The 23,724-nt window shown below is 32.2% G+C and overlaps 2 protein-coding genes across 9 annotated transcripts in view; both read right to left on the bottom strand.

Annotated features, from left to right (window-relative positions):
- Positions 1 to 18,024: 18,024 nt before the first annotated feature.
- LOC107871782 lies at positions 18,025 to 18,698 on the bottom strand. The gene is made up of 2 exons (XM_016718667.2): positions 18,519 to 18,698; positions 18,025 to 18,273 (listed from the first exon to the last, which is right to left on the bottom strand). Exons 1-2 carry the CDS (start codon positions 18,696 to 18,698, stop codon positions 18,025 to 18,027), a joined length of 429 nt encoding a protein of 142 aa, XP_016574153.2.
- A 953-nt stretch (positions 18,699 to 19,651) lies between these two features.
- LOC107870618 (protein PHYLLO, chloroplastic) overlaps positions 19,652 to 23,724 on the bottom strand; it is a 53,122-nt gene continuing 49,049 nt past the window's right edge. For 6 of the 8 annotated variants that reach the window (XM_016717204.2, XM_047413127.1, XM_047413130.1 and 3 more), the window contains one exon: positions 22,233 to 22,764. In XM_016717204.2, the coding sequence (XP_016572690.2) occupies positions 22,521 to 22,764 (244 nt within the window). In that variant the 3' untranslated portion in view covers positions 22,233 to 22,520. Of the gene's footprint in view, positions 20,309 to 22,232; positions 22,765 to 23,724 lie in introns of those variants that run through there. The other 2 variants (XM_016717206.2, XM_047413129.1) reach the window with 2 other exon arrangements.

Below are 23,724 nucleotides of genomic sequence, written 5' to 3'. Positions count from 1 at the left end.
AGTTCAAGAGATAATTCATTTTAAAGGTATTGCAAACTAATGTAAGATGTTTTACTGGTCGTATTTTATAACTCAATTATAAATTCTTCAATCAGAAGTCTTTAAAGAATCAAGTCTATCACACGCCTGAAGTGTGATAGATTAATTGATTTCAAAGATAAAATTTCTTGGAGAAGGAGAGAAGCAAATGATCAAGATGATGATGATAATGAGAAAAGTGTTTTGGAAGAGCATCACGATATAACACTTTATAAAATCTTAGCAAAAATCTACTTACCTGAAAATGATGAATATGAAAAGATCTTGATAAATGATATCTGACTAAAAATCGATATCAAATGAACGTCAATCCTACCTTTGATATAATATAGTGCTTATTATTATAAATGATAGTGACAATCTTGAATTCGAATCTATCAAACAGTGTGGACAGATACATGATTTTCCATATATAAATTACGTAATTCAAGTATTATTGTTTCACATAAAAGAGTGAATATTTTAACTTATATTCAAAAACTAGGAATAATGTCAGTGGTGTATAAATGATTTTTTGTGCGAAAATAAAATTATAAGTAAAATTGTTGATATAAATATGATTTATGCCTTGGGACATAAACGCTTTTCATAAAATTCCTGCATTATTTTATGAAAATGCATTCACCATGTTTTTTTCAATAGCAATACATGAAAAGTTTGAATACGTACAATGAATGACTATCATTTCTAGCTTGATGATAAAGGTTATACAGAAATCTTTGAAAGATTTAAAAGGGAAGTGATTTCATTGAGTACCCACTGACGATGAGATCACTTAATATAAAGAAAGATCAAATTCGATCTGATGAAAATGATTAAAAAAATTATAACATATTAGTGTAGTTGCTGCACTTATGTATTAGGGAATATTATTACAAGAATAAAGTGATGTTTTAATCAGTGTGAGTATTATACGCGTTGTAGTTTTTGTCTTTGATGAGATTTTGTCCCATTAAATTTCTTGACAAGGTTTTTAATGAGGCAACTAACAATATGTATTACTAAACATGTCTTCTATTTAACAGATGAAGTGTTTATCCATCAATCAACATACGCTAATAAGAGTTTAAAGCAGTTTTACATAGATATAAATCACATCCATATTTGAGTGTCCCAATGATTGTGAGATTGCTCGATTTAAACAAAAATCTGTTTTGACCTAAAAGTTTCTTGATGATTAAGCTTCACATCATAGTGCTATTAGGAACTAATGTATCATGCCAACAATATCCGATTAAATATTTATTTTGTAATAAATTTATTGGTGAAATCTAGCTTCTCTCCAACAAAAAGACATTGAAAATATGTTATAACATAAATTCAAATATCTTGAGGTAACAATTGATATGAGATTATTTTATTCTAATACATCTAAGTTAGACATGATCTTGTGTAGATGGAGGATATTTATCTAATCAACATAAATCTTGATCTTAAACAGACTATTTATTCACACATGGAGGTATAACTATATCATGGTATTCAATAAAGAAAAAATAATTGTCATTTATTCAAATCATTACAGAAATAATTGCCATTCATTAAGCCAGCCGAGAGTGGGTATGATTGAGATCAATGGATCGATATATTTTACTATTATGTAGCCTTTCTTTGCAACTAAAGATTTCAATAATATATTATGAAGATAATGTTGCATGCATAGCTCAATTGAAGGAATGATACATCAAACGAGAATGAATAAAGTATATTTCAACGAAGATATTTTTCACACATAATCTTCATCAAAATGTTGAAGTAAATGTTCTATTAATTATCTCGAAGATTTATTCACTTAGATATTTCCAACATCAACATTTGTGAAACTAAGATATAAAATTGGAATGCATCGTTGCATTGTCTCTATGATATCAAGTAAAGTTTTCATTAGGGGAATTAAAATGTACATTGTAATTTTTTCCCTTAATCAAAGTCGTTCCAATAAATTTTCATAGCAAGGATTTTAATGAGGCAACACTCAAGGGTTGTTACAAGATTCCAAATAATATTTTAACGAGACACATTATCTATAAATATTTAAGAAAAATATTATAGATTCATTTAATAATGAATGTTTCATTCAGTGAACTTTTGGAATAGATAAATCTAATTAATGTATCTCTTGAAGTTTGTAAAACTAACGGATGATTTATATTCATATAAAACGATATTTTTTACTTTTGTAAAACACACACCACAGTAAGGAAAAAAGAAATATCTTTCATATCTCGTCTTTATTTTTGTTTTATATTATTCATATATTGCTTATATTTTATAATAAAATAAATTAAAATGAAAAAAACATAAAATAACTAATCTTTTTATGTGAAGGTGCTACAATAGAGTCATTCCTTTTGTACTTTTTGTTTAACAAAAATTTTCTCAAATGCCTTTAAGTACCAGCGCAAGAGCGGTATAAAGACAACTCAAAGGCACAAATAACTGACAAGAAGAAAAGCAATTGTACAAATTTATGATCTCTCTTTCACGCACATAGAAAAAAATACAATTGTTTGATATATTTTAAGACCTAACAAACTTAAAAGGAATTTGATTTTAAAAAAATAAATAAAAAAATTTAGCTAATCACAGTCGCGACGGATATAACTATATACCATGTAGCATAAATCTTTATACATAAGTGGATATAGAATATGAATATGTGAAATTCCACAAATAGAATCTAAATAAAAGACATGAATATATTCACCAAAAAAAGAATATGATACACAGTAGCCTCTCTCATATTTTGATTCACTACGCTAAAAAAAATAATAATGCTATAAGAATCATTTTTTTATGAGAAATTACTCAAATTAGCCACTACTGGGCTTTTATTACCACTTGAAGACTAATTTTACCATAATTACATTTTGTAGTCGGAAGTGTGAATAAGTTTAACATAATTACGGATCCTGACACATGCTTGTTTTAAACCAATAAACCAACAACACTTTTTTCACTTTACTCAAACTCTCCTTTTACCCCTAAATCAGTCTCTCTTTACGCCTAAAATCTCAATCTTAGAAGCGGTTTCTTCTTCAATCCACATCTCTCTCATGATAATAATCAATAAATCCTCATAATCTATCAATTGATATTCATATTTTAGGTTAGTTTTAACCTACTTGTGTGTGTATTTGATTAATTTATAATTTGAATAGTTAGTTTTTTTAGCAGATTCTTCATTTTGATTTAGCAATGGCGGATTATACTCTTACGAAGATGGTTACTAGAAGTATATCACGTAGTGACCCTGATGTACATACGGTTCCAACATTTAACGTAGGAATTTCTCAATCCGAAGAAGATGCATTGCCTTCGAAAGAAGTTAGAGGTATTGGGCATAAAAGAAAAGTTAGAGATGAAGTTTCGAGTTCGGACAATGATGATGAGGAATTGGTGAAAGAGGTATTTTATTTTTCAATTTTTTACTTTGTTTTTTAATTTCTTACATTGTACTGAATGATTGTTATTTGTAGTGTATGCATGTATTTATGTATGTGTATTTGTCCTATTAATGTGTACTGAATGATGGTTATTTGTTGTATGTATATTTGGTATTGTATGCATGTATTTATGTATGTGTATTTGTCCCATTAATGTGTACTGAATGATGGTTCTCTGTTGTATGCATATGTGGTACTGTATGCATGTATTTATGTATGTGTATTTGTCCCATTAATATGTACTGAATGATGGTTCTCTGTTGTATGCATATGTGGTACTGTATTTATGTATTTATGTATGTGTATTTATTCCATTAATGTGTACTGGATGATGGTTATTGTAACGCTCCAAAATTAGGTCCCAAGATGTCACACGATGCTTAGGGTCACAAGTGACCCCAAGCTAACCCTTCTACTGGCATAACTCATAAGCAACTGAATAAAATGCTTAAATTTGTATAAAATCAGCGGGAACATAAAACTTTTCTGAACTTAATCAATACAAATCTAAACTTTACAAGATTACAACTCCGCTTTTACCAAAATAAAATAGAAACTGAATACATTAACTCTACTGACTGTCTATGAAGCCTCCACTAGTACTGACTTTAGATAGCCAGATCATGACTTCCAACTATCCCAACTCAATACGAATGAAATAGGAAAATAAAAAACTGCTCAAATCGTCTATCTGGATCAAACCCTTGAATAAAAAGGATTTATTACCTGCTGACTAGAAGCTGCGAGCTGACTGAATCTGAATGTGCACACTAAGTCTTGTACCTACATTATGATACAATGTAGCACATAGACGTATATGTGCATCAGCACTTTGGGAATGTACTAGTATATGGGGGTGTATGCAATTAAATAATCAATATCATAAATCCGTATAGGAAACATACATGCTAGTATAGATGACACATAGCTTGAATTAAAACCATCATAATCATGAATAAAAAAACAGGTAATGTAAATCACGTGAGTCATTGCACTTCATTCTAAATCTGCATTCTTTCTTTATTCTCAAACTTGTAAGATAGATAAACTCTTAAAACAACACCTTTCAAAGCATACACTTAAATCTCATGAAAACTAGGGACTTCTTTGGAAACTTAAAAATTTTGACACTTAAAAGCCTTAGAAATCTTGGACTCATAATTTTCAAAATACATATACTTGTATCTTAGATAGAGTGGGGGACTACTTTGAGATTTTCTTCTAACTAACATAAACTATGTGAGCTATATGGAGTCCAACGTCTTACCCATATTGGAGAGAGTTGTTCAATCCTTGCCATTGAATAGAACCTTAACTTTAGTGATCACTATCTTAACTCACTTGGGGTATATCAGAAATCTATGGGGGCACGTAGTTTTGGGGCATGAGACCTCGAAATCAAGCCCAACTCAGTGCAAAATACTACTCCCTTACTTAGCTCAGAACTTTAGAAAATCCACCTTAAAATATTTCAATAATATGCAATGGGAGTCAAAATGCATCCCTTTTATCTCAAAATCAAGAATATGGATTTCTTTCTTAACTTAAGGTCAAAACTCACTTCTTTCTTAAAATCTTGATAGACTTATCATTAAAGCTTTAAAGATCTCATAATAATGGAAATATAAACATGTTTCTTGCAATTCTTTAAAAGTCATCAACAACTCATTCTCAAAACTCATAATTTAACAATAAAGCTCAACTCATAACAACAGGTCTTGGGAATACTTGAAAATTTGAAATCAATATAGGAATTTGCAATTTATATCATGAACTCTCAATTTATCTCATAATTAAACAAGATAAGCATGCAATTCAAGACTTGAACAATTTCATAATCTCATAAGCTTGAAATATAGCAAAATAATATGAATTCATCTTGGAAATACGAAATTCTTTAAGAAAACTAAAACTTTTGGGCACAAGAACGAAAGGGTGTTCTTGTTCAAAACCCACATACCTTAAACTTAGAGCTTTTGGATGACTTCAAAAATTTTGAAAGGTTATTCACGAACTATTAGGTGTCCCTCGTAGCCCTCTTAACGGGGAATTCAAATATGCAAGAATTATTGAATTCTCACAGTTGAATCTCTAGATAATTGAGTTTTTATGTTGAAACCCTAACCTTGTGGTTAAAGGTGTGCAGAGAATTTTGAAATGTTTAACTAAAGAGAAATAGAAGAAAATACGTTCTCTGAGGGTTATAAGTCATGGGAAGTGCAGGAAAAATACCAAAATACCCTTCCAAAAATGTCATTAAATCGCCAAAACAAGTAGCTGACGACATTCATGACAAGTCGTCAGACTTGTGACAAGTCGTCACGAAATGTCGTCACAAAAGGGTGGATTTTATGATTTTTGGCTTAAGGTTGACGGCATTTTGTGACAAGCCGTCAAACTTGTGACAAGTCGTCATAAAATGTTGGATTTTGTGACTTTCTGCTTATGGTGATGACATTTTGTGACAAGCCATCAGGCTTGTGACAAGTCGTCACAAAATGTCATCACGAAATTTCTAGGCTGATACGCTGGAGTAAAATGGGCATAACTCTTTGCTCCGATAATGAATTTTGGAAAAATTGGTACAGTTGGAATGAAAATTCTAAGAGATTTCATTTGATATAAAGTAGGCCACCCAGTTCATCATATACAAGGAGTTATGCTCGATTGAAGTCGACTCAAGTTTCGACGCTCACTAAAACTTGAACGATAGAAAATCTTTCAACTTGACTTTGAGTTAGGGGATCTCTATGATCTCAATTCATGCCAAAATAGGTTCCCACACTACATAATTGATTAACATACCAAATTTGCATAGGATTTATGGATTTTGGAACATCTACACGTAGAAATGACGGTTTGCGTTCTAGCCCGAAATGCGGGGTGTTACATTATTTCCCCCTTGGAATCATTCATCCCCGAATGTTGCTCTTTAGGTTAAGAATACAGAGAAAACTGAGGATACACAGTTGAAATAACTTATTAAATTGAATTAATATCTTTCTAAACTTTGGCATACTTCGATGAATGCATATACTCATGATAAGAATAGCTATCTAACTGAATCTTTGATTAGAAAGGAGCTGAATGAAGGAAGGTTGTTACACTTATCTGAATCTGAGCTAACTTGTCCTTTTTACTTATTTACAAAGAGCTAAATCATGCTGAGAGTTTAGAATTTGCTTGATGTGCTCATGGTGTGATCGTACTTATGAAACTTCAGGTAGTAAAACTAGGCTAGTTCGAAAAATGGAAATCCATAGAAATTTATGTGCCTGATTGTTAAACAGAACTGTTGTCTATCCAAACTGAATCATACTAGATACTCATTCTCAAGTGGAGGGTTTCTTCAACACACCTCTAGGGATTTCTAACGATTTGATGGAGCCAAGAATTTTGGTCAAGATCTGAACAAGACATCTGAATAAGGGATTACAATATTGCTACAATTCCATAGCTTGGAATCATAGGCCTTTGAATCGTAGACTGGGGTAGAATTTACTAGGCTTTAGGCAATGCAACACCTTACTTGAAACTTAGACACACTTCTAAAATATTCTATCAACTATTCCTTTACCTTAAAAACCATACTTATTGTTTCATCTTCTAGTTTTAACAAGGCCGCTGATATTTCCTTCTACTCAGGTCTAAACTGAACTAAATTCCCTTACCATCTTCAAGACTAACCCACAATCATAGGGTACACCACATAACACTGTACTACTAGTCTGAACCGTAATTCAACACACCCTACACTTCACAACTTCTCATCTCATGAAAATCCTTACTACTACTCTAACAACTACATTCAACCTCGTACTAGACATCTTACTAGTGTGTAGTGCATTCATCTAAATATACAAACATGATGTTTAATCCTCACTTCTATAACCACATATGCACTTCTAAACACTCTCCCCTAAAATACCTTTGTCACAACTTACAAACCTCTATCAAGAACAACTTCCATGCACTACTCCTAAGAAGACATACATAAGATTTCAACTACCCAAACATCTTATACAAAACTTCGACTAACCATGATGGGTATTAAAGACTTGGCTTCAATCTTACTTTACACTTTACTACCTTAGCTAAAATAAGCATACAATGATCTTCCAGTAACAAGAAATGTTTACTCTCTCCCATCCAGACAACTGATCATCCTCACTATCTTGACCGAGGAAAAGGTAATATAAGGTTAGAACATGAGGGCCCAAAATATGAGGGGATACTATGAAACTTGACACTTAACTGAGGCTTAAGGAATAGAATATATAGCATCATCGACTTATCAAAGAAGTTTAATCTAAGGACATGTAAGATATTAATCCGAATTTCACTGATCATTAAAAGTATTGCTTGAGTACTTGGACTGATCATACTGTAAAGCTTGAGTACATGCGTCATGAGCTGCATGACCTGAATTGGGAGTTCATAACTTATGGAATGTGATTCCAACTGCTAAAATAACTGGAACTCCTCATTTTTGGGAACTAGGAGAGTACATAATTCTCCATCATATATATAAACACGAATTAGGATCATGGAACTGAACGTAAGGCATGAGTATGTATTGGGACAACTGAAAATACTGAAATAAGATTGGGTCAAGCATTAATCTTTCTTACAGCTATTCTACAACTTACTAGTACATCTACTAGAATCTGAAGGCTTGACTTGGTTACTTGTTCTCTCATCTCCCCCTTAGATGTAAGCCATCACTCTGAGGCTGTGAACCATTATATAAACTCGTCTAACTACAATCACGTTACTCTAGAGTCTGGGATATAGATGCACATGAACAAAAGAACTTAACCCAAATTACTACACCTGAAAGCGTAAAACTAACTTCTAATACTCACTTCTGAGCTACACCCTATCTTTTTACAGCCCCAATAGCCATCATTTAACACTTGATCACTTACTAACTTTGAATCTGCACGAGCATCCCCATAGTTGGAGTGCACACAATCTAGTGCTTCAACTCTTATTCTTATTAGCTAAATCTTTGAAATTTCAAACTCAGATTCTAACACTTAACATGGGTATCTCCAAACCTTTGATGGACCATACAACTTCTTTCATAGTCTACCAATATTACGCTCGTAAACTTATGTTTCTAAACCATGAGAATCACAGTCATACTTAAAAAAACTCAACATCTTCAATCATAACTCCTTAACTTAGCTATCAAGAACATTACTTATTATCTAACTAGTCTTTCTCCACCTAACATCTCAACGGTACTACTGACCACACAACATGCAATAATCCTAAAAAAAAAAAATAATGCAGCCTCATAGCACCTTGGGCGTACTTCTGCATCATACATACAACGTCAAACTTGATTATAAATCAAGTAAACTTATGCTTTTCCATACACTGTTCAAGCCTATTATATCATTTCCCTATAACTAGCATCACTAACCAGACAATTATTACATCACCTTGATGACCATCAGCTTTTCAAACTTAATGTCTAGTGCTAAACATGATTAACAGTAAAACCTTATATACTATTCGCACTTAGAAACTATAAAATAAAGCATAAAAATTTACACTAGTACACTAGAACTTCATAAGAACAATAATTGAGCAAAATTATATGGCCTATCTTATTTATAGCTACTAACACATCCTCCTTCTACACATCATTACTATTTACCCTTCTTATACATCTAAACTCCTTCATAGCTTTATAAGTTTCAACTAAACTTTCTCTTGCAATCTCAACAAAGCCTAAATTAACAACAGTCACCCACCAAGTACTTCAATCAAAACCTATACTTTTCTAGCATAACAAATACCATCAACAACTCTTTTCTTACCTCAAGCAAACAGCAATCCATCTTAACTAATAATCTACTTCTCTAACTTTTACTAACCTAACAAACAAGGGTATATCACTTCATTACTAATTCAATCATAAGCAAAAATTCAGCTATACCTATTCAAGAAATCTCCCTTACTATCTTTATTGTCACCACACTTCTAAACTCACACTTTCAACTAATACAAGAACAACAAGATAACCAACAAGTTGCTAGTGAATCGAAATAGGCCTCACACGGTTTCACTAAACTTCGATTTTGTGTTTTGAATAAGAAAATAAGATAAATAACAAAGCAACTATGCTAGTGAATCGAAAGAGCCTCACACGGCTTCACTAGACTTTGAGTTTCAAAAATACCATGATAATAAGATTACATATTACAAGATATAAAAACTTGACACATCATATTAAATGATCTAAGAATACACATCTTGCTCTGTCTAAACAAAATAACTCAAAAGAACGAGGGTATAACTTTAAATTTGAGGGACTTATAACACACTAGAAGGCTCCTCTCAAGATGCTTTGTGTGACTTCTGAAGCTTCTTGCTATCCAATCTGAGAGCGTTATCTGGGGAGGAACTGGAACTCACTAATCATGCTATCTCAAGAATAATACATAGATAGGGAAGTATAGCCTTACATTATAGATTCTGAGGAGGAATCTGGAAGTACATCTGACTTGGGCTTAAGCACGACTTTTATGAATCATGAATAGAGCACTTCAATCATCAGAACTCAAAAGCACTGATGGGATACTTTCTAGCTTACTTACAATCTGATAACTATCTGTAGAGACTATCTCAGAAAGTACTATCTGTAAAGATTTAAGCTTGACTATTTCTGATACCTTGAAAATAAGACAGAGATGGCTCGGATAGAGTAAGATGAGAATTTGTATAAGTTTCTTAAAGAACATTTCTATAGCACGATCTAAAACTTGAAAGAATAGAGACATTTCTTAAATGCCTTGTAGCCTCTCAAAGAAAAGTACAGACATTTTCATACCGTTCCGCAAGACTCTACTAGACACGGCTTCATAGACACCCTAGGACTCTTGAACTCTGTGCTCTGATACCAAGTTTGTAACGCTCCAAAATTGGGTCCCGAGATGTCACACGGTGCTTAGGATCACAAGTGACCCCAAGCTAACCCTTCTACTGGCATAACTCATAAGCAACTGAATAAAATACTTAAATCTGTATAAAATCAGTGAAAACATAAAACTTTTCTAAACTTGATCAATACAAATCTGAACTTTACAAGATTGCAACTCTGCTTTTACCAAAATAAAATAGAAACTGAATACATTAACTCTACTAACTATCTATAAAGCCTCTACTAGTACTGACTTTAGATAGCCGGATCATGACTCCCAACTATCCCAACTTAATATGAATGAAATAGGAAAATAATAAACTGCTAAAATCATCTATCTGGCTCAAACCCTTGAATTAAAAAAATTCATCACCTACAGACTGGAAGCTGTGAGCTGACTGAATCTGAATGTGCACACTAAGTCTTGTACCTACATTATGATACAATGTAGCACATAGACGTATATGTGGATCAGCACTTTGGGAATGTACTGAGTATATGAGGGTGTATGTAATTAAACAGTCAATATCATAAATCCTTATAGAAAACATACATGCTAGTATAGTTAACTCACATAGGTTCAACTAAAATCATCATAATCATGAATAAAAAGACAGGTAATGTAAATCACGTGAGTCATTGCACTTCATTCTAAATTTGCATTCTTTCTTTATTCTCAAACTTGTAAGATAGATAAAGTCTGAAAACAACATCTTTAAAAGCATACACTTAAATCTCATGAAAACTAGGGACTTCTTTGGAAACTTAAAGATTTTGACACTTAAGAGCCTTAGAAATCTTGGACTCATAGCTTTCAAAATACATATACTTGTATCTTAGATAGAGTGGGGGACTATTTTGGGAGTTTCTTCGAACCGACATAACCCATGTGAGCTACATGGAGTCCAATACCTTACCCATATTAGGGAGAGCTGTTCTATCCTTGCCATCGGATAGAACCTTAACTTTAGTGATCACTATCTTAACCCATTTGGGGTATATTAGAAACCTACGGAGGCACGTAGTTCTGGGGCATAAGACCTCGGAATCACGCCCAACTCGGTGCTAAATGCAACTCCCTTACTTAGCTCAGAACTTTAGAAAATCCACTTTAAAATATTTCAATAATATGCAATGGGAGCCAAAACACATCCACTTTATCTCAAAATCAATAATGTGGATTTCTTTCTTAACTTAAGCTCAAAACTCACTTCTTTCTTAAAATCTTGATAGACTTATTATTAAAGCTTTAAAGATCTCATAATAATGGAAATATAAACATGTTTCTTGCAATTCTTTAAAAGTCATCAACAACTCATTCTCAAAACTCATAATTTAACAATAAGGCTCAACTCATAACAATAGGTCTTGGGAATACTTGAAAATTTGAAATCAATATAGGAATTTGCAATTTATATCATGAACTCTCAATTTATCTCATAATTAAACAAGATAAGCATGCAATTCAAGACTTGAACAATTTCATAATCTCATAAGCTTGAAATATAGCAAAATAATATGAATTCATCTTGGAAATATGAAATTCTTTAAGAAAACTAAAACTTTTGGGCACAAGAACGAAAGGGTGTTCTTGTTCAAAACCCACATACCTTAAACTTAGAGCTTTTGGATGACTTCAAAAATTTCGGAAGGTTATTCACGAACTATTAGGTGTCCCTCGTAGCCCTCTTAACGGGGAATTCAAATATGCAAGAATTATTGAATTCTCACAGTTGAATCTCTAGATAATTGAGTTTTTATGTTGAAACCCTAACCTTGTGGTTGAAGGTGTGCAGAGAATTTTGAGATATTTAACTAAAGAGAAATAGAAGAAAATACGTTCTCTGAGGGTTATAAGTCATGGGAATTGCAGGAAAAGGACCAAAATACCCTTTCACAAATTTCATTAAATCCCTGAAAAAAATAGCTGATGACATTCGTGACAAGTCGTCAGACTTGTGATAAGTCGTCACGAATCGCATCACAAAAGGGTGAATTTTATGATTTTTGGCTTAAGGTTGACGATATTTTGTATTAAGCCGTCAAACTTGTGACAAGTCATCAGAAAATATCATCACAAAATGTTGGATTTTGTGACTTTCTACTTATGGTGACGATATTTTGTGACAAGCCGTCAGGCCTGTGATAAGTCGTCACAAGATGTCGTCACAAAATTTCTAGGCTGATATGCTGGAGTAAAATAGGCATAACTCTTTGCACCGATAACGAATTTTGGCAAAATTAGTATCGTTGGAAATATAATTCAAAGAGCTTTCATTTAATATATAGTAGGATACACAGTTTGTCATATACAAGGAGTTATGGTCGATTAAAATCGATTCAAGTTTTGTTGCTCACTAAAACTCGAACGATAGGAAAGCTTTCAACTTGACCTTGAGTTAGGGAATCTCTATGATCTTAATTCATGCCAAAATAGGTTACCACACTATATAATTGATTAACATACCAAATTTGCATAGGATTTATAGATTTTGGAACACCTACACGTAGAAATAACGGTTTACATTATAGCCCGAAAAGTGGGGTGTTATAGTTATCTCTACTGTATGCATATTCTTTGTATTCATATGCTACTGTATTTATATTTATATTCATTATATGATATTCATATGCTACTGTATGTTTATATGCAGAATGTGAGATATTATGTTAAGGAACTTCCTTCAGAATCATCACATATGTGTTGTTATTCCAACAGTAACATAATAGCAGATTTGAAGGAAAAACTTTCTGGTACGCATTTTCAGATGTTTAACAAGACTTGTTTTGGGGTGTCTATGCAAATATATGATTGTTTTGTTCAAGCACAACTAGTTAGGAGCTTTATGTCTTTGAAGTTGGAAGAAAGTTCAAAAGATGCTCTGGTGATATGTATAAATGGATCGACACTTCGATTTACGCTTAAGGAATTTGCAATCATAATAGGATTAAATTGTGTTACTAATGAAGATGATTTTATCATTGAAAATAAAGAGCCTAATCAGATTGTTTCCCGATATTTTGGAGGTCAAAAGACCGTTAAAAAATCAGCTTTGATTAAATATTTTGAAAATCGAGAATGGGGTGAGGGTAATGACGATGATGCTGTCAAGATTGCTATATTGTATTTCATTAATACCTTTATTTTTCTGGTAAGAAGCATTGTGTATCTGTCCCTAAGATTCACATTCATTTGGTTGAGAATGGTAAATACAAGGATTACCATGGGGTAAAAAAGCTTTTAAGGACTTAGTGAAGTCTATTTCCAAAAAGATAGATACACAGAAACAATAATATAGAATTCATGGTATGCCACTTGCTATGCAAGTTTGGCTTTATGAGTGTTGCTCTGCTATTAATCCAAAAATTGCTGTCAAACATGGTAGTAGAATTTTGAGATTACTCAATTGGGAGACCACTGATAGACGTCCTTATTTTGAGGCTTTCATTGAAAGGATGTTAGCTGATATTGACAATCCAGTAACTATGACATTATTCTTACATTATTACATTTAGAATTGAGTTATTTACATGTATTCAAAATAGTATACTAATGTATCTATTATTTGCAGGTTGTATACAGAAATATAACGGCTACTTCAAGAGAAATGGCAATTTTGACTTCTGTAGATGCAGTAGAAGATACAACCTCAAATGATGTTTCTTCTAATGATGATTTTTAAGATGCTCCACCAGCTACTGAAAAAAATAAAGGAAAGAAAAAAGTTGGTACTGCATTTTCTCCACCACATAAGAAATAGAAACAAGTGAAGTTAGTACCTTCATCTTCAAACATTCCTAGCAGATCATCCTCGAGGAATACAACAAGCCCTTCCATTTTTGTTTCAAAAGCATCGAAGATATCATTGTCTCCTGTTGCAAAATATAAGACAAAGAAAGTTGTGACTCAAAAGACTGTTCCTCGAAGGATACTTCCTAAGAAGCCGCCTATCCTAGAGAAAAGAAAATCTGTTGTCAAGCCTCCAGTTAAACCCAAACCATCCAATGTTCCTACTGATGTACCTTCCAGAAGCAAGTCGGATGAAGAATCCATTTTGGCTAAACAATTTGCCATTTTTTAGAAATCGGTAAATACAATTTTAATTTTCTTGAAATCTTTTGTATTTTTTTTCACAAGTTTCTTCTTAATTTTTTTGTTAAAAGGTGAAGGGTGAGATTGGTGATTTGTGCAAGTTGATAACTGACAACTTCAAGAGTATTATGGAAGCTATCAAATCAATCAAAAATGCTGAAAAAGTAGTTATAATACTATATACTTTCATTATTCTATATATGTAAATCTAGTGCATACACTAATAGTATAACAAATTTCATTTATAGGGTCCTAATGTTGAAGCTGCAGCTGATATACCTACTGTTCCCCAATTTTCACCCTAAAATATTAATGCTGCTCATTTCAGTGTTCCAAATCAGTCTAATACATCTACAGTTGAGCTACAACGGGTATCAAATTAATAAATTTAATAATTTGTATATATATGCAATGTATTAATTTTTTTCAAGTACGTTTGCATTTATGTTTTCTTACAATATAGAAGTATATGAACAATATATTAGTCCATCATATTTATCCAACTTTTATAGGGTCACAATATTGAAGCTGTGGAAGATATACCTATTGTTTCTCAATCGTCATCTCAACATATTGGCACTGACAGTTCTAGTACTCCAAAGCAGGGTGATACTTGTAGCGTTGAGCTACAACAGGTAGCAATGTATAACTGTATTTTAAATTGTATAACTGTATATCTTTGATATGCATTAATATTTATGTATTTACGTATCTAAGGAAATATGTGACGCATATATTAGTCCATCATATTTTATTGTTGAGCCGGATGATGACATACAATTTAATGAGGTACCACAGAAAAAAAAGATATATTTATATTTGTGCATAACTTTTATAGACAAACTGTGTTTGTATTTTTATTTGACATGGTGTATTTAGTATTTTTAGATACTTGAAGAAAATCCACATCAAATGCATACAAGTGATTGAGGATGATGGTGTTGCTACATTGGGGCCGGAGACTGAATCACAATATGAGATCCCTGATAAGCTCCTTCCAAGCTTAAACTTGGTGAAAAGTATCATCATACATCCAACTAGATGTATAAATGATACAACACCTGCACCAAAACAAAGGAACAGAAAAATTAGTCGCTGAAACTTTTCTCCTTTTACAACAAAGTTTGGATCATCATCTAGTACTCTATTATATTTGTCTCACTGTATTTGTATTGATTATTCATCACACTATAAATATATCTTAAATAATTATGCATACAACTTTCAGGTACTTCTGCGAGTGCATCATGTGATTCACCCATATTGAACAAAAAACATCTATTTACACCTTTTATTGACTGTTCATATGATTCGTCTATTGAGAACAAGTATTTGAAATGGATTAAAGAAGGGCTTCTTACTACACATAAGTGAAAGTACGTTACTTTTACTATGTTTCAACTGATTAGCTTTTTATCATATTGAATCCGTTTCACAATACTTATGGCAGGAAGAACAATAAAGACCATTTCAGGAAGCATAAATCAGACATTTTGATTCTGTTGCAATTTGGTGTAGAAGTTGTCAATGATAAGAATTGGTTCTACAAACTATCTTTTTCAGGGTAATTATTGAATAATGTGGTACATAGTACATTGACTTTATTTTATTATGTATTCGATTTTATGTATTGACATACAATTTAATGTTTACAGCACATTAATGTCATATTCTATTACTAGCACAAGAAAGACAAGTACAGTCCTCCAAGTAACTACACTTACACAACTGCTGATTGTGTATTCAAGATTAAAGTAGCAGAATTATGGGAAAAGTATGTGGACCCATAAAGTTGTACATCTTCTGTGCGTGAAGAATATGTTGTATGTGAATACATAAATGAATATAGGTTGATGGCTGGTGTCCTATGGCATACAGTAGATCATGTTCTAATTTCTTTGCATGTGAAAGAACAACTTCACTGGGTACTTGTTGTAGTGTCGTTCTTAGATCGGAGTTTATATATTTACGACTCGTACAACTCTACAATCCATGATGTGTATGTCAAAACAGTGGTCCAAAAGTTTGCAGAGGTTATACCTTCTTCCCTTTTGAACGTCGACTTCTATAAGAAGAAAATAGACATTGATTGGCAGTGTCACCCCAAGTACAGAAATAAAGATGAAACTGAGCCATTTAAGGTGATTTTTGTCAATGATATACCTCAACAAAGATCTGACAGCATGTATGTATATAATGCATCAATATTTTACTTGTAGTGCTTATGCTGGTAAATATAGTAACATATTTTTGTATTTATGTTTTTAGGGATGTGGTATTTATGTTGCTGCTTATGCGGAGTTTCTCACTGGTGGTCAAGGTGTGCCAAATCAGGAATTTGATATTGTGCTACTCCACACCTAATATGCTGCTTTGCTTTGGGATTATGATAGGAAAAAAAAAGTGGCGCTACAAGTGACGATGAGGCACCTGCAAAGATGCATAGATACTTCACTGATTGGGACAGTAGCAAGGATGTTACTATATTGTAATGCTAGTTTATGTTCTAGAAAGTTTCTGGGATTATGTAGTTTTTATAAACACAGCAATAGTGTATGTGTTTTATGTGATACTAGTCTCCTTTCTTTTGAACTATACTCTATGTTTATGTTTTGAATACACTTTATCTTTTGTGGTTTTGGATGAATAAATCAGTGTATGCGGTTTATATGATAGTAATTTCATTATATTTATGTTTTGAATACACTTTATTTTTTGTGGTTTTGGATGAACAAATTAGTGTATGCAATTTATATGATAGCAATTTCATTGTGTTTGAACCGTAGTGTATGTGGTTCTATTTCGATATATAACATTTTATTTGCATTTGTTTTTCCCTCGATCTTTCGTGTGTATTAAATAGTCTCAATGTAAAGGTATTGATATGAGTTTCGTACATGATTTACAATGTCAATTGACATGTATTCTATCTCAACATAATAGGATTACATTTTTATGCACAAGTATTTAACAAATGAAAAATCATATGTATTTGATAGTGTCATTCTACTGAAAATATATGTCAATACATTTGTGTATTGCTAATTACCTGATATATGAAAACACATAGAATATCAACTATAAAGATCAACAGTTATCACTACATTCATGAATACAAATAGCTATATTCAGCAAATTCATTATGATCATTAAATTTGTTCAAACAAGAATATAGTAAAAAACACTTAGATTGCAGTAACTAAAGCAGATTTTTAATACAGCAACAACTAAAGCAGTTTTTAAACTGTGTTCCAAATTGATTGTATAAAAAAAATTAACTAGCTATTTATTACAGTAGCTTTTAGCTAATCCCAACTTCAATGTATCTCCTCATGTGGTGCATTACCACATAAACGCCTGTTATGACCACGAAATCCACATGTGCTACAGATTTTTTTCTTCTTTTTATACAGCTCAGTGAATGACTTTTTTCGTTTTTTCTTTGGTCTTCCAGGAGGACTTTTAAACTTAAGTGGTAGTACCACTTCTTTTGTAACTTCTTCAGGTATCTGTCAGTCAATCACATCTGGAAAAGGATACACTAGAATCTCATATGTTTTCAACACAATTTCTGGCTTGTAATAATCTGAGCAATATGGACCTGCTTTGAATTTCTTCTTTTTTAAAATAGCCAAAGCATCCGGGCATGGTATTTCATCATATTGAAACTGTCTACAACTGCATTTTTTGTTTTCAAGGCAAACAATAAAGGATTTTCCTTTGTCATTTACTGCATATAAGTAGTCTGTTGACGGTGTAACCTGCAATGAATACATAAAGACAACACAAATCTAAATCTAGAATACTATATATTAAATACATATGTATCCTAACATACTGTTATACATGCTGATAGGGTATCATTCATTGTAAGAATCTCCTGAAATTTCATGCTAAGTGTTGTGGATGTGAAGGAAGTATTTTGCCTATTAGTGCAATTCCATCGTCCAAACATCTTTCTCACTTCTTCAAAAAAATTATAAATTGGCTTCTCTCTTGCTATTACCAGTGCTGAATTAATAGACTCAATATTTGATGTTATTGTCCATCCTCTGTGAACAGGTGCATACACCCTTGACCACTTGTCATATCCTGCCAACTCCAAATATTCCTTAACTCTCACATCTACATTTTGAACTATTTCCATCAAGCTGTTAAAATCAGATTGTCTGTATGCTTTAGCCATGGTATAGTACACCTTGCTTAACTGGTCATGTGACTTCCTGTATCTTTTGTGTACATTTTACCATAAGTTCCATATGCATGCATAATGTGTTACATCAGGGTACACTTTGTAAACAGCTTTTATGATACTCTCATTTCTATATATAAAAAAAAACAATGCACATCTCTGGTCTTTGACCATAAGCTTCCTTAAATTGCTCAAAAAACTAAGTCCATGAAGCATCATTTTCTGAATCAACCACTCCATATGCTAATGGTAATATGTTACCTGTACAAAAATATAAATACAAATACATGATAGATGTCAAAATAATCTCTAAGTTTTTATTTAAATAATGTAGTGTACTTACCTGCACCATCTAAAATACTAGCACAGACAAATGTCCCTATGTATGTTGATTTGAGCTGGCTTCCATAAACTACAATGATTGGTCTAAAATGCTCAAATCCCTTGATAAAAGCATAAAGAGATATAAACAGATACAAAAATCAATTTTCAGGCGTTTTATTCATTCGTATATGTGATCCAGGGTAAGTTTTTTCCATGATGTATAAGTATGCAGGTAACTTCTGGTAAGATCGAGCCGGTTTCCCCATTATAGAATCTACTGCCTTCTCTTTAGCACGCCAAGCCACCATGTATGTCACATCCAGTCCAATGTCTTTCTTTATATCATCTCTAATATCAGTTGGTGTATATTTTCTCTTTAAATTGACTATTTTGATTTAATAATCCCTGCTATCAATTTGCTAGTAGCATAAGAGTCTTTGTAGATCTTATCCTTCAGTGAATATGTATGTTCGCTTACAAAAGTCCGAACTACAAACTGCTTAGAATCATTCATGCTTGACGACTTGAAAAACCACTTGCATTCTTTAGATTTACATTTAAGTCAATAGCTGCATACTACATATATAGTGAATGCACAAGCCATTACAAAATTGTATACATTATGATAGTAATAACATTCAGTGAAATCAAATGTATAAAGAATAAACATACCTGCTAGCATTAGACCTAGGTACTTTGGTAGTAAATCGGTGATTAATCGAATAGTTATGCATTACAGCCTGAAGTGTAGCCTTGTCTTTGTATTTCTGGCCAACAACTATTTTTTTATTAGTATCAAAAATAAAATTTTGCAATGTTATTGGCTTGCCATAGTTTGTCATCATCATTTGAAGTGGATTAATTGAAGCGTTGTATCAAGTTCACAATCATTTGCAAACATAAGTTCATTTCCAATAAGATTTTCTGCTGATACATCCTTGCTGATTTCATTATCAGAAAAATTAACACACAGAGGATACTTGGCAAACACATTGTTTAATTTCTTCAATTGAACATACACCTTGACTCCCATGTCGTTGTGTATCTCCATTGGTTTATTGGCACCCTCAACACTGTATTTAATCTTCACAATTTTCACTCTCAAGTCTATCATCAGCTGGCTACCAATAAACTCAACCAAGTCTCTGTGAGAGGCATATTCATTTAAGACTATTCCTTCAGTCTCATAACAATTGTATTTATTGTCTTCAGTCCACTTTCCCTAATGCCAAATCATGATCATTATGCTTGTCATTTTGTTTCTGTTAACGTTGATGCAACTGTTAAAAATCAGAAATACAGTAGCACAAAGTGAATACAGTAGTATATTACAAAGTTAATTCGATAATTCAAACATACAAAGTTAATACAGTCATTGAAATTAAAGTATCGATCAATTGAAAACTCTACAAGCAGTACAAACAATTATACACAAAACTACAATTCACTGAATCATATCATTTAACCTAGTGTATTTGTATCAAGGTCAAGGAACGGATTAAGAACTACATTACGACATGCCATATTTGATTCCAAGGATGAATCAAAATTTTCAATATTTTGATGATTTTAAATTATTCTGTATTTATTTCAAGCTCGTATAACAGTGAATAAAACTACATTACAACATTTTGTATTTGCTTCAAAGGACGATCAACCAAAATTTTGAGGATTTTGATGATTTTGAATTCTTTAGTATTTGTTTCAAACTCGAAGTACAGAACAATGAAAAAAACATTACGACATACAATACTTGTTCTGAAGAAGGATGAATCAAAATTTTGAAAATTTTGATGATTTTGAATTTCTCAGTATTTGTTTCAAACTTAAAGTACAAAACAGTGAAAAAACTACATTACGACATACAATATTTGTTCCGAAGAAGAAGGATCAATCAAAATTTTGGGAATTTTGAATTTCTCAATATTTGTTTCAAACTCAAAGTACAAAACAATGAAAAATCTACATTACGACATACATTGTTTTGAAGAAGAAGGATCAATCAAAATTTTGGGGATTTTGATGATTTTGAATTCTTCAGTATTTGTTTCAAATTGAAAAAACAGAGAAGAAAATACATTATGACATACCTGTATACGTTCCGAAGAAGGATCAATCAATTTTTTTTGAAATTTTGCGTTTTGTTTAGGTATGAATTTAGCTCTATTTGTTCATAAAAACGGAGAATTGCATTTGAGAGAATCGTGTTTAGCTCTATTTGTTGATAAAAATGTAGAATTATCTTTGAGAGAATCGTGTTTAATTAGACAAGAGATAGTCATTTAACAGAAAAAGCGTGATTGAATTTTTTTTTCTTGTTTAAAAGATTTATTTCCATTTTTGGCGCAACTGTATTCATATTTTATATGAATACATAGTATCGGTAAAACTGAATACAGCGGGTATAAATCGAATACAACGGCTATAAATGATAATTATGTAAAATGTAGCTAGAGAAGGTGGGTTTTATAGCAAAATGCTGCTATTTTTGAAAGTTTCCCTTTTTTTTTTTTACTATATTAGAAGAGTGAGCTTAAATATATATTGATATCAACAGTTAAATGTCAATAAATTCAAATATAAGAATAATTTTGAGATTTTAATGCTCTTGCAAGATTAACTTGCTTAAAAAGTCTTATCCTCGCCGCTTTATAATTTGAACCTTACATCTCCCAGAAAATTTTGCTCCTTGAAATGTGTCCTTTTGTTTCTCTAAATGTAGGGCCTACTCGCCCAATCATTTTATACTCCTCTTCTATGCATTTTTTCTGAATTGTCTTCATGTCTTTTGGATTTCAGAGCTTAAGTGAAAGTTCTAGTTTAATTAGCTATTAATTTTTAGTTTTTTATAGAAAATATAATTTAAAATAAAATAATTTTCAGGGGGGCTTTTGATGCATTGGACAAAAATGATAATTTCTAAATAAAATTTAAGAGTAACTTTTATTCTAGATTGGATCTTAGATATTAGATAATTTTGATATTGTTTTATCCCTCATGCATACTAAAATGATAGAATTACTACTCGACATAAAAAAATGAGATAAAATAATCTCATCAAATATCTTGATTCATATAATATCCTTACTCATGCTACTCGCATGCCAAAGCCAAACGCCCCTTAGGAGTTGAAATTATTTACAGTTGAAAGCATACTTCTATCTATGTACCAAAAAATTACATTAATAAAAAGGAGCAAGAAAATGAGTCTCAAATCAAACACCACATATATAATTAGCAAAGTAAAAACAATTAAAACTAAAGATACAGATTAATATTGCACTCTTAAAACAATTCTGCAAATTTAATAGAAAATGCTTAATTGTTCACCCGTGCTAGCATGGGCAATGATATCTAGTATATATTATAGATAGAAATGACAGGAGAAAGAACCAAACTCCAACCGAAATCATAGCAACTACGGAAGTTATTCCTTCCATCTACTGATGTTTGTTCTCTCAACAGAGTGATTGATTTTGAAAATGAAATTTATTATGATTTTAATTCGACCTCTCTGATAAACTGACTTATTGCACTGATCACAGGGAGAGGATTCTCTATATGTGCAGCATGACCAGAATATGGAATTTCAACTATTTCTGGAATTATCATAGTCTCTGTGCTCTGGCACATTGTGTCATACATCTTTTGAGAAATGTTCTTAAATTTAACATCTTTCTCTCCAACGATGAATTGAAGAGGTACTCTGCACCTCTTCAGATCTTCCCATAATGGCCTGTCATACATGAAGAGGACAATTAGAACGGGGGACTTGGAAAAGGAAAAAATTAGAAGGAACATGCATCTACATGTTTTGGAATTTAAGTGTATCAGTTGGAAGATATACTAGGTTACTGAGATACACATATTGACTAGCTAAAGGATCACATCATACCATGCCGTCCAACTAGAGAGCTACTAGGCAATATGGGTATCGTTGGCTTTCTTTTAACGCGCCGATTCTATATTTGTATGTTTTAGTTGGTTTTGAGGTTATTCGAGGCGAAGGCTCCGTGATTGGAGGCTTGGGACTGGGATTTCATTGTTCGAGGTGGGTTATGGCTTAACTTTCTTCAGAATGGGTTGGGTAGTTAATATCAAATATAAAAGCATGCTATGAGTATGGAAATGAATCATGGAAATAGTTTTATTACTGTTGTGTGCCCGTGTGGGGGCTTATGTTGTTGTTATTGGTGGTTTAAGACTAATTGTTATGTGTGGCTCGTATGAGGTCTTATCTGATATTGTTGTCTTTGTGTATATATTTGGTTGTTTGCTTCCTAGTAGAAATGCCTAAGTTGGGGTTTATGTGGTATCAACGATATATTACTTGCATATTTCACTCTAATGGTACATGACTTATATTGGATCATGGATAGTAGACCTATTGAGTGGATTTTTAGCTCACATGCATGTATATTGGTTGGATTTGAGATTCTCATTCTGGTTTAGTTGTGAGCATTACATCCTCATATCATACATACATTCATGAGACATTGTATCATTGTGGAAATATTGATTTTTGATAGAAAATGTGACACCTTCATAAAACCCCTTCTACCGTAGCCCATGAGTCGAAGAAGAGATATGGATATTGAGATTGGATTGAGTATTAAGATTGTACATGGGTTGTGAACCCCTCATGGGTCCTACCTGGGAGCAATGCTCAATAGGTGTATAGAGGTAATGTGATAAC

Source organism: Capsicum annuum, chromosome 5, assembly GCF_002878395.1.
Source record: "Capsicum annuum cultivar UCD-10X-F1 chromosome 5, UCD10Xv1.1, whole genome shotgun sequence".
Classification (NCBI taxonomy): Eukaryota; Viridiplantae; Streptophyta; class Magnoliopsida; order Solanales; family Solanaceae; genus Capsicum; species Capsicum annuum.
Note: the sequence above shows the minus strand (reverse complement) of the source record. Positions and strands in the feature narration are given on the sequence as shown.